This window comes from Triturus cristatus, chromosome 8, assembly GCF_964204655.1.
Source record: "Triturus cristatus chromosome 8, aTriCri1.1, whole genome shotgun sequence".
In the NCBI taxonomy this organism is placed as follows: domain Eukaryota; kingdom Metazoa; phylum Chordata; class Amphibia; order Caudata; family Salamandridae; genus Triturus; species Triturus cristatus.
In genome coordinates, this window is record NC_140591.1 from 696,724,568 (window position 1) to 696,737,541 (window position 12,974).

Genomic DNA, 12,974 nt, shown 5'->3' on the forward strand with positions numbered 1-12,974 from the left:
TGATTCAATTTAGGAGACCAAAAGCCGGAATCAATATACTGGCAAATGCATTATCAAAATACCTCTGGCACCATTAATCACAGTGTTCTTTTAGCCACACTAGTCTTTTTAATTGGCTTTGGGCATCAACTCATAATTTTAAGTTATTCATCAAATCTTTTTTTCTTGTGACATTTCCTTCATCGAGTATATTTACGTATCTCCTACATTTATGACAACATGTAAAACATTTATATACAAAACAAATACACTTTTATATTGTTCTTAAACACACTCTTGACTAGTTAGGCAAAAAGACATATCATACATTTTTTGACATTACACACAATATATACACATTTTCAGCTGATATTGAAAAGGGGTTTAACTCCCTTTCTGTCCTACTGTTTTGATAACATAATGTTTTCGGGACCATATAGCCCTTGATCCTCAAAATGTTTAAATTTTAAAGGTCCTGAATAGGGTCGGAGAGTATTTCCAAAAGCTAGTGTAAAGGGGCGAAATTGAAACCGCTGAGCAGTCCAAAATGGATCGTTCTCTTCTTTTTCTAGTTGGCTCCGAACCGCTATGTAATTAGTGCCAACGCGTTTCGACCTTAAAGGTTAGGACCAAAGAAACTCTGTTCTCATTAAGGTCTTCTTCAGGGCTAGGCATTTTTTTGGTAGGACATCTTTTCACCTAAAAAGATGACATATGGTGATTTTTAGTGTGTATTCTTACAACAAATGGACAAACGAACCGCTGCGTTATATTTACTCACGTACTGAATTTTATCCTACTTCATGCAGGTGCAGTAACTTCCTGCCTGTTTAGATAGAATTCGAGATGACTTAATTAGATTGGAGCTCCTTATCTTATATAGATATTTCCAATAGTTATAATGGAATTCATGCACCTACCCGATTGTTGTGTATAGAGTCCTTCCAATGTGGTGTTTCTGAGGCTCTATTCTACGTTTCCTGGTGGATTAAGCAAATGATACCGTAATCAGTTCCTGACCTCTTTTTTGGGAAATTCATTACTTCTACTGTGTTTTCTGTGTTCCATACATGCTGCCGTTTTTGTATCGATTACCGTCTGTATGCAGATCTTAAGCGTCTTTTATAATAGACTATGAACTAAAACTTCTTTTCTCGTCTGCTTAGTTGTCTACATGAGTGGTATAAAAGGAGGTGCTTATATACATGTTCGCTCCTGCCTTGACTTCAAATGCTGGTTACTTCAATTACGTAGCGTGTTCACGTACTCCCACTTTTCATGCAGTATCGCTCTGAGTAGTATGGGAAAGCGGTATTTGTGTTCGCACCCGCTCGTACCTTTACTTCAAAGACTCGTTGCTTCAGGCATGTAACATCTTCGTATGGTTGCACTCTTCATCTGATTCTTTCACCTCCCGTTTCCGCGTTTGGTGTGGATGGCGTAGTCCGTTCTCTAACGTCCTTGGATGTTTTATTCGTTGTCGTGACGATGCCTGACGTTCCGACATCGATTGTTCTCAATGGTTGGTTACGACCCAGCGTCACTAGTTGATGTGACGTATTATGTCTGTGCTTTTTTTTTAAAGAAAATGTCTTTGTGTATTAAGCATGTTTTACTAAGATGCATATATCTCCCATGGTTTCTCGTATTTGTTAAATACACATTTGGCAATTTTTAGAAATTTCACATGCATACTTGACAAAATTGCATATTCCTCCCATACTTTCGCATCATAGTTGGATGCATGGACATTTTTGGGGTCTTATTTCGATCCTGCATTTCCATAAAGCTTCCATAGGACTTTCAGTGCTTATTACACCGTTGTGTATGTTGTTGTTCGCTATATCAGCACGTTGCGCTCTGTCTTAGGCTCGTCTAATTGGACAGCACGTATTAGCGGCGCTGTCTGCTTTTAGTATATTTCTTACTGAGTGTCTATAAAAGCTTTATTGTTTTGGGTATACTCAAAGGCGGTGCTGTGGGGCGCCTATTCTACTTTGTTAAGGTCAACCTTTTTATTAATTGCAAGGATTCGCCTTTTGGTTGTGTACGGGTGTGGTTTATCATAACTTGCATGGTTCTAAAATGTAATTGTTGGGAGATCAGTCAAGTATATACTGTGTTACACATTTGTTGGCAAGTCTGGTGGAATTTATTTAACTCGCCCAAATTGCTTAACCGCAATTGATCAATTCCGACATTTCGTTTAAACCATTTTCAGTTGTACCCAAAAATGTAATAGTTTTTGCCTCAACTTTGGAGAGAACATTGTCAATATTGCTTCCAGTTATATAACGTAGCACAGTCCACCTCATATTGTTTGGGCCATGTCCATTTTCTATACAGTGAGCCACCATGGGTGCATTAGGGGTCTTGCATCTGATGCGAGAACGATGTTGTGAAATGCGTTTTTTTACAGGCTGGCTTATTTTTCCAATATACACTTTAGCGCATGGACAGATAACACAGTAGATGACATTGTGGGTATTGCAATTCGTGAAATCCTCATGTTTGATGTATTTCTTGCCATATATGAATTTTGTTCCTTCTATAGTGCTATCGCAGGATATACAGTTGCCACATTTTCTGTGGCCTTTAATTGGTGGTAGGGCCAGCATTGTTCTTAAGGAGTTGTCTTGTTTTTTAATAGTAGTGTTGGCTCTTACAAGTTTGTCTTTTATGCTGCTGTTCTTCTTTAATGCAAAAATTGGTGTCTATGAAAGGTGTGAGACCTTTTACTGTGTTCCAATTTTTTCGACAGCGGTGAGGGGTAGGTTGCCCGGCTCCCTTTTTTTTTTTTTTTTTTTTTTAAACCGTTTATTACAAGACTCAAAAATATACAAATATGGGCCTACAACCTTCCGGCCGGCCGCTAGCAGTGAAAGGAGCATACGATATACATTTATAAAACACATGGTGCTGCGGCCGAGCATGCACAGGAGGTAACATCGTTGCGAGCCACACTGTCCTGACCCCACTATACGGTTCCATTTTAAACTTAAAGAACAACAACTACAAACAAACCCACAAGGCAATCCTCAATTGGAAATAGCAGCACGTGCTCCACTGGAGGGGGGATCCTAGCCATCCATAGGAATCTCACGAGGGGGGAGAGATCAGAACTAGGGCTGGGTACACCCAATGCCCAGGTACCGGGGGGATGAGTTGGCTAAGGGGACGGGGCCGGCGACGGATCGGGCAATAACGGTGGAGCACAGATTCCCCCGCGGTAGGCGTTCCAGGGGCCCCACACTTTCACCCATGTCGCAGGCTTACCTCTCGCCACATACACCACCTTTTCCCGAAACATGCACCAATCCATATGTTCCTTCCAGGCCGAGACAGTCGGGGGCCTCTGGGACCCCCACAGCTGGGCAATATCACGCTTGGCAACCATATACCCCAGAGTCGCCCACCACGTCTGCGGCACCGAGTAATCGGTAGGCTCCCACACATTCAACAGGCATCTCCTCGCTTCGGGCAACAGCGCCACATGCGTGACCACTCGCAGCACCTCATGCACACCACGCCAGAACCCCGCCACCTCCGGGCACTCCCACAAGATATGCAGAAAAGTCCCCAGCGCACCACACCCGCGCTTACACAAACCGTCCTCAGCGTAGCCCATACGCAGGAGCTTTGGCCCCGTCATGTAGACCCTGTGGAGTATCTTGAGCTGGACGAAGCGAAGGCGAGCCGGTATGGCCACCTCTTTCGGGGAGGCCACCGCGGAGATCCAGTCCTCGTCGTCCAGCTCCAGCCCATCGGCTACCCAAGCCTCACGAAGGGCAATCAACAAGTCTGAGCGGTCGTTGATCAGTTTTTTGTAGATCAGTGAGATCGTGCTGTCAGGGACGTGTCCGTCCAGCACTCTATCCTCCAGGGGGGAACACTCCGGGATGGAGGCAACGTCCGGAAAGACGGAGCCCAGCGCATGTCGGACCTGCAAATACCGAAAGTATTCGCTGCCCTGCAACTGAAATTCCGTCTGCAGCATTTCAAACGTTTTAAATCCTCCCCTCGTCCAGAGATCCCCCACTTTGCTAATGCCTATTAAGTCCCACTGCTCAAGGCCCTTCGAGGTCCACAAGGAGCCCAACCGCTCAGACGCATACGCCCGGGTCAGACGGTCCTTTCACCCCATAGCTGCATTGGCCGCGTGCCACACTCGCACCATGACACGCGTGGGCCCCGTTAGGCGAGCGGCGGGCGCGCTAGAATAGAGCGCTCGATAATGGTCACCACCTGGAAGTAGCATCCTATCCATTTCAAACGCCGGGTTTAAGGCTGGCCCATATAGGCCCTGATTAATCGCAGCTAGCTGGGAGGCCCAATAATACTGTTTAATATCCGGGAGGGCTATCACCCCATCATACCATGGGAGCGTCAGCTTAGCCAGGGCAATACGTGGCCTCCCGTCCCAGAACAGACGGCGCTGCAAACTCTCCACTTCGCGGAAGTAGCGCGCCGGGACGAGGTCCATAGTGTTCTGCAACGCGTACAGGAAACGCGGCAGCGACATCATTTTAAACAATGCCGCCCGGCCGAGCGGCGAAAGCGGCAAACGCCACCAGCGCGCGACATCCTCTTTCAGACGCTGGAGGGGGGGAAGCAAGTTCCGATCATACCGAGCCTCCGGGTCCAGAGTGATGAAGACACCCAGGTACCTAAATCCCTGCGGGGCGACCTGGATCGGACAGCCCCGCGGGAGGATAAGAGCCTCCCCGGAGAGAACATACACACACGATTTAGCCCAGTTGATGACCAGACCGGAGTTACGACCGAATGAATGCAAAACATCAACCAGTACTATGAGTGATTTACGTGGGGAAGCTAGGTACAAGAGGATGTCATCAGCGTATAGGGATACGCGGTCCTCATACTCAGGGGTCCAGCGGAGACCACGGATGGAAGGCTCCCACCGCAGCCACTCCGCCAGGGGCTCCAAGGCAAGTGCAAAGAGGAGCGGCGATAAGGAGCAGCCCTGCCGCGTGCCCCGGCCCAGCTCGAACGGAGCTGACACTCTTCCGTTCACCACCACCTGCGCCAATGGGCCCGAATACAGCAATTTGACCCAACTGATGAACCCTGGGCCGAATCCAAACTTCGCAAGCATCGCCCAGATATATGGCCACTCAAGCGTGTCAAACGCCTTGGTGGCGTCTAAGGACACCAAAACGGGGCACGTGCGAGCACACCGTGCAAACGCCGCAGATTAAGGGCTGTGTTGCGATGGGGAATAAAGCCCGATTGGTCCTGATGAACCAAATCGCCCACCACACCGACCAGCCGATTGGCCAGTAACTTGGCGAGAATCTTGGGCTCCGCGTTCAGTAGCGAAATGGGCCGATAGGATGTAACCCGGTCCCGAGGTCTCCCTTCCTTGTGGATGACCACGATTGTAGCCAGACGCTGGTCCAGTGGGAGGGAGCCCACCGAGTGTGCCGCCAGGAACATAGCCCGGAGGTGGGGTGCCAGCGTATCCGGTCGCAACTTGTACAACTCGATAGGGAGACCATTCGGACCCATGGCCTTGCCGGAAGCGACCGAGCGTATGGCGAGGGCGATCTCGTTGGAGGTGGGAGCGGCGTCCAACGACACCCTGTCATCCCCGGAAAGGGACGGCAGCGCAATATCACTGAGCAGGGCACGGGAATCCTCTTCCGAGCAGGGAGACACCGGGGAATACACCCCACGGAAATAATCCGCGAAGCAGGAGACAATTTCTTCTGGCTCAGTTACACACACACACCATCCGTTTTCTCAATCAGCGGGACCACACGATTCGCTCTCTCTTTTTTGTCCAACCACGCTATAAGTTTACCAGCCTTATCACCCACATCATACAGTCGCCCCTGTTGCTCTCTACTGAGGCCCCTGGCCGCCTCCGTGACGAGGGCCCTATAGGTCGCTTGCTTGAGTTGGAGGACATGCAATGCGGCATCCGTTACCCCACCTTCTAAATTACCCTCCAACTCGGCTATTTCAGCCTCCATCCGGGTCACCTCCTCCCGCTCGCGCCTCCGGGCGTGGGAAATAAGGGATAGGGCCTCCCCTCGGAGTACTGTCTTGAAGGCCTCCCATAGCGGTACAGCCGAAGGCACAGACCCCACATTCTCATCAAAATATCGCTGAAGGGATTTAATCAATTCAGCGCGAATGATGGGGTCGCGCAGGTACCAAGGATTGATTGGGACCACCCTACCCTCACCCCTCGGAAAGACATCAAAGTGCAGTAGGAGCGGGGAGTGGTCTGAAATACCCCGTGGCAAATGGCGCACCTCCCCCACCCTCCCAACATAAGCCGCCGGGACAAGGACATAGTCTAGTCGTGAGAGACTACCATGGGCTCCCGAGTGGAAAGTGTACTGCAGCTGCGTGGGGTGTTTTAAACGCCAGCAGTCCACTAATCCAAATGTATCCAAGAGGCCGGGTAGCCACGCCTGTGCCCGGGGGAGGTCCCTAGGGGGGTGACGATCCACAGTCCCAGATACCACCGCTTTAAAATCCCCCCCCACAACTAAAAGCCCCCCCGGAAGGCCAAGGAGAAGGCGCCCAAGGTCCGCAAAGGTGGTCGACTGCAGCCCCGGTGGGATGTATACTGACACAAAGACAATCACTTTGCCCTCCAATCTTCCCACCAAGACCGTGTAACGTCCCCTGTCATCGTGGAGCACCTCCTCAAGCTCCAACGGGAGCGAGTTCTTCACCATGATGCCCACACCCCTTGAGCCGGACGTGAAGCCCGAGTGAGCCACTAGGCGATAGCCACGCCGATTCATGGCGCAGAAGGAGTTGCCAATAAGGTGTGTCTCCTGCAGAAAGACCACATCAGGCGAGATGCGCTTCAAAAACTGCAGGACCACACCCCGTTTGATCCTGTCCCCCAGTCCATTCACATTCCAAGACAACAAAGTTAGTTCTCTACCCCCCATCATGTACAGAAGCCATCATTCGTCCCCCGGAGAGCACTTTAGAACTAACACAAAAATACGTTTGCCTTGTGATAAAAACGAACAACACCCCATCACCACCCACCCACCGCAACAGAACTCCCCCCTCCCTGCACCCCTGCATGAGCCCAAACAGCCCCCCCAACGTGCAGTGTGCCTGTCGCCCCATATATAGTTAGACTAACTAAACCCCCTAGAGGAGGAGGGAGAACCCCCAATAGACCCAACACAACCTCCATAGGAGGGGAACTTACAAAAACTGACGCAGAATCAAAAGTGGCAACATTTTCGTCCAGAGTGAGGCCCAATATTAGATCCTCAGTCCCGATCCAGCGTGCCGTCTCCCCCCGCCGCCCGCCCCCCCCCGATCACGATCCCCGGGCAGAGTATCCAGCCAGTCCCCGGCCGCTTCAGGACGATCAAAGAAGTGAGTGCGACCATCCACCTCCACACGCAGCTTGGCTGGGAAAAGCATGGCGTATTTGAGGTTTAGGTCCCGAAGACGGCGTTTGACGTCTAGAAAGCTCAGTCTTTGCTTCTGGACCGCTGGGGTGAAATCAGGATAAAAATTAACCTCCATATTGTCGAGCTTGACCGGTCCGTGCAGTCTGGAGGCTTGCAGGATAGCGTCTCTGTCCCGAAAATTGAAAATCCGGGCGATGAGAGGTCTCGGAGGGGCTCCGACCTTCGGCCTTCCCCCGGGAACCCTGTGGGCCCTTTCCACAGCGAAGAATTTGCTCAGCCCCCGTGGCTGGAGATGGGTAGCAATCAGGTCCTCCACAAAGAGATCCGCCGCCGCCTCCTCGCGTCCCTCGAGCACCCCAATAATGCGGACGTTGTTCCTCCGTGCCCGACTCTCGGAGTCCTCCAGGCGTCGATCCATCAGCGCACTCGCCTGACTAAGCTGGCGCACCTCTGTTTGCAAGGCTGCCACATCTGTCGTTAGGCCCGATGCGGTGTGGGCCAAAGAATCTACTCGGTCGTTGGTTTTGGAAAGATCGGCCCTCACCAGGCCAACATCCACAAGGACCGAGTCAATCTTCTGCGCCAGTGTATCAAACCGCTGGCCCACCGAGGCCTTCATCTCGGCAATGGCGCCCATGACATCTCGCAGAGTTAGATCTGCGGGCAGGTCTGGGGCATCAGGAGGGCTCTCAGGGGACTTGCGCGGTCCATCGGGAGATCCCTTCTGGAGGGTATAGCGGTCCATACTGTTGGCCTGATGGACGGCGCCACGCCGGGTCGATTTGGTCTTTGCCCGGTCTCCATCTTGTTTCGTGGCCATGGCCACCAGTCTCCCAGTCGCACCAGCCACGTCGTGTAGGGCAGGAAAGCAGGGCCACGAGCTCCGGGGGGGCCCCCTCAGAGCAGTGGGGTGGATTCCAGCCGGCAGGCAGGCAGAATCTCCCAGCAAGGCCACACCACACCAACACCAAGGGCTCCGCGACCCAACCTCGCAGAAACGACAAGGTGGTGCGAAAGCGAAAGTGCGGGGCACGCGAGTCGCCAGGCCCTGCCTGCCGCTGTTGTTCACTTTGTCACTGGATCACCCCACAGCGCAAATCCGGGGTCTGGCGAGGGGAAGGCCGCAAACCTCAATCGGTGCTCACTCCGGTGTCCGAGGTCCAATTCGGAAGCGGAAAACGGGTGCCACCTCAGCTCGGGTTCACCAACATTGTCCCCTCATCCAGGACAGGATAATTTCAGGATAATCGTAGGAGGTTGCGGAGGTCCTCGGGAGCCTCGCACCTACGCGGCCATCTTGGTTGCGCGCTAGGCTCCTCCTCCGCCCGGCTCCCTTTTGAGGCTTCATGGACACAATACTCTGTCTCATCAACCCGCGGGACACTGTTGAGGCGATACTTTGATTATCTTTAGGTCGTCCTTTGATGCTGTGGGTACCTTCCTCGCAGCACTGACACGTGGTAGGTAGGTTTCCCACCTTCCACGGTGTGTAGATTGATATTCACTAGGTCCTGATGAATTGCCACTGATCCTCCAGACTATTTGGCATGAACCATGTTGACCCCCACAAGAGTAGAGCGCAGTTACCCTGAACCATTACTTCAGATAGGCGCCACTCTTCCCCCCTTTTATTCAGGTGGAGAACCAATTTGAATAAAAATTGTTTTTGGACTACCCAACCTGTTTTAATCACTTCTCACTACATCTACACTTTTTAGGTCCCTTACCCCCACTGCACCAAACGGCAAGGAAAAAAAGATCTCTGCCGAAGAGCCCCTCTATGGGTGCCCGTCGGGTATTGGAGTGACGACCCAATGAGGAGCAGGCCCATATGGTGAAGCATGACATCTAGCTGACTGCGGACTTTCGTAGGATAACCACTCCCCTTTGTGACAACCTGACATATCTCCCTCCTCCTCTCTTGACCCACCTTAGGAACTGCATACTCTCTTCTTTATCATATCCCTTGCTCGCTGTGCCACTGGATTCTAGCTAGTCTGGCTGAAGAAGGGTTGATACTCCAAAACCCGGCCCAGGAAGCTTTTTTTCTGGTCCAGGGAGGACCTGACCTGGCAGGCTGGGCTGTTCCCATGGGGAGTAGCGTCAAGACTGATTCGCATATGGCTGGGTCCAAACTGGGGTGGCATGGAGAGCAAAAGAATGATTGATTTAACCCAGATCTCTTGACTGGGGATAAGTGTTTTAAAAGTTTCAGCACTGCATCCATCATCTTGTGTTTGCTATGAGTGAGAGCCCCTTATGACTCCTGGAGGCCATGATATATGTTCTGAATTTCTTTTACCTACATCTTTCACCCTGCTAAATAGCACTTACTGCCCATAGCTAAATGTTTGAAAATCCAATGCTTTGACTTTGACTCGTTTGTAGATGACCTAAAATCTGTCAAATTGTGTCGCAATTCAACGTTAGACAAATTGTCAAATGTTTTGTATTTTTGTGGCTACAGTTGAAGGTAGTTCAACGCCAACACTTGTCTCCCAATCACACGTTTGGTAACATTACATTGTTGAGAAGGCAGATTTAGGTGTTTGGCTGTGTTAATTTTCATTATATAGTGGTGTGCTGTATCACTGTTATTAGAAAGTCACTATTTTGCCCTGTTCACCACCATTTTTTGCTGACAGAAACTGGTGGTAACTGACTCTGACTGTACCCTGGGCTTTGCTAACCAGACCCAGGGTCAGGGCTATGTTTAAAAAGGTACATGTAATAGGGTACACTTAAAGTTGGCAATGACAGACCCTATACGTCGGTAGTATATAATGGGGCTAGCGGGTTCAAACTGCCTAAAAGTCTCTAGTATATAAAAGGGCATGAAGATTTAGGGGCCCAGCAGATTTCCTGCAATTGCATGTGTGCACTACTGTGTGCCTGCTGTGCAATTAAAGGTAGTCCTGCCTTGCTGACTGGCTTTAAAAGTAAATTCTCATAATTCACATTGACAGTCCATATAAGTCCCTAGTATATGATAGGGCTTGAGGGTTCAAACTACCTATAAGTCCCTAGTATATAATAGGGCATGGATGTTTAGAGACCCAGCAAATTTACTGCACTTGCATGTGTGCACTGCTGAGTGCCTGCTGTCATTTTAAAGGCAGCCTAGCTTCGCAGACTGTCTTTAAAAGTAAATGGTGTGCAAATTCGACTTTGGTGGTATGGGCATTTTAAAAGTGATAATCTAGCTTATGTTTATATATTAGGCACCCCAAGGTCTCTAGGTGTCCCAGGGGGTGGTGGGCATGTAACTACAAGCAGGGACCTTATAAAATATGTTTTATATGCCCTGGTGAGGGAAACACTGCCCATTTCATTTTTCCACATTGTACATACTTAGCTCCATATGCCAACATATCAATATTTTATTTAGATACAACTATTGCTAGGAAAGGACTAAAATGTCTCAAATATCATTCAAGGACTTAAAAGATTGGTATTGATAAAGTCAACAACTTGTCACTGTTGGATTTATCATAATTAGTACAGAGGAGAAGTTATAGAATGTTCTCTTCTGTAAGCCAAAATCCAGCTGTCTAGTGGTCTCTGCTGATTGGTCAGCCTTAACAGGCTTAGCCAGGCTGCTTTGATTAGCTGATAATTGGACTGGACGGAATAGAGGCTATCTGTTGGAGAGAGTTCCGAAGCTGAGGGAGCTGGGTAAATCAAACTGAGCTCAAAGAGAGTAGATCAGTAAGGAATGGCAGCGTACCTATCCCCCCCCTCCCCGCATCTTGTGTCCCAGCCAGATGGCAGGCTTAGATCAAGAATTTACAGCAGTCCGGTGGGGGGGGAGAGCTAAGGGAATTGAGCCACATGTTGGAAGTGCAGTGCTTTGTGGGACCAGAAGATGCCACACTTTAGAGGCAGTTGTCTTGCTTTTGGGTGGCACTCAGCACTTCATTGGACTGAGGTGCCCCCCCCCACTGCTTGTCGCCCCAGAACACTGTAGAAACATGTGAGAGCTGCATAGTCTCTTAGATCTGCTGCCTGAAACTTTAAGGAGAAGGACTGCCCTTCTGGAATCTGGATCTGCACTCAAAGGCCTGCACCCTTAGTTCCCTGCACCTGCTGCACAATCTGGTACTTCAGCACTGAGGACTGTGCCTTCCTTCAAGAAGGATTAAGGAGTGTTCTCCCTGCAAGCTACAGGTTAACAGAGCCCACCTGCATCATCTCCACCAAGAGCACCCATCCTGGAGTGCGTCGAGTGGACTTTTAAGGATTTGGCCAGGTGCATTGTGGGGGCTGACTTGGTTTGTGGAGCCTTTCCAGTCTTTAGAGTTTCATTGAGACACTTGGCAGCCCTGCAAACCAAAAAAAAACTTTTTAGCGCAGAGCTTGTGTCCAAGTTGAAAGGCTGTGATTTGCAGTTTACGTATGTTAAGATATTCCTCGGTTTCTAAGCCTCACTGTTTTGTTGCTTGTTCATCTTCCCTATGGTGTTTTATTTGCTTATGAATGATTTAAAAAATTTCTAATCGATTGTGCTTCTTACAGGGAAGGACGATCCAATGCTCACATTAAAGGAGATTACCAAAAAATCGGTGATGTCATGCTGAAGAACATTCAAAGCATGAAGGTAGGTGAGATGGTCTGAGAAGTGCACATTTTGCTATGGTTAGAGGGTGAGCTGCTTTGGGAACAGATTTCTCCCCCTTTGGCTTCACATATGGTATTGACGGGCGTAATTCTCCTTCCTTACCACATCTGAGTTTTAATCATTTCTTGGAGGTGGAGCATCGACTGTAACTAGTAGGCAGGTAGGCTTAAATCCGCACATGACCCAAAAACTGATCTCGCTAGATAAAGGCGTTGACAACCATACATCATTTAGTGGATGATACCCTGAAGGACTGAGTGTTACAAATCAATGGAAATATATATATAATATTGTCAGAGGAGGGGGATGCTAGGCAGATGGACATTTTCTTTTAACATCACACATGTGATGGGATTTTGAAGAAATTTGGTATTCAATGTTTTTGTAAAGATTGACATAATTTGTAATTGTTTAATAATTCAATTTGTAGTCCTAAATAACTGTTCTAGCAAGATTCATAGCAGTGTGGTTGGATCCTTTCATATGTCCGGCCTGGTGAAATGCTTAATAATATGTTTAAGTCCTTAAAGCCCATTCCTGGCTAGCCATGTGGCTGATAGTTCTTTAAAAGATTGAAAAGCTGGTACCACCCAGACGAGTCCTGCACCACCATACCATCTGAACGGAGTTTCAGCAATGACATGTAGTTCGATTTGAACCAAATGAATGGACCAGCTGTACCTCATCCTTTCTTCCTGTGCGAATAGCCCAAATCCAGATTTGCATGGTCCAGGCAAGCCTCTTAAATTCATGCTGCAGTATAAAAGCAACTCCTCTAAAGTCCTCACTTACTACTTGGCAACTTTTTTTTTTATTTAACCTTTTCACGTTCCTTATAGAAGACAGGTGAGTTTCAAGGACTTTGTTCTTCAACCTTTGCCCGGGTCACTCCTTGTGATCACTTGCCCTTTCAGAATTATGTCGATGGACACACAGCTCATTTCTGACATGATGGTAGA

The 12,974-nt window shown here is 49.1% G+C and overlaps 1 protein-coding gene across 6 annotated transcripts in view; it reads left to right on the forward strand.

Moving 5' to 3' along the window:
• The window catches only part of FARP1 (FERM, ARH/RhoGEF and pleckstrin domain protein 1), a 581,296-nt gene that overhangs the window by 475,772 nt on the left and 92,550 nt on the right, over positions 1-12,974 (forward strand). For all 6 annotated transcript variants that reach the window (XM_085622106.1, XM_085622108.1, XM_085622109.1 and 3 more), the window contains exon 17: positions 11,913-11,994. In XM_085622106.1, the coding sequence (XP_085478232.1) occupies positions 11,913-11,994 (82 nt within the window). The remainder of the gene's footprint in view (positions 1-11,912; positions 11,995-12,974) is intronic.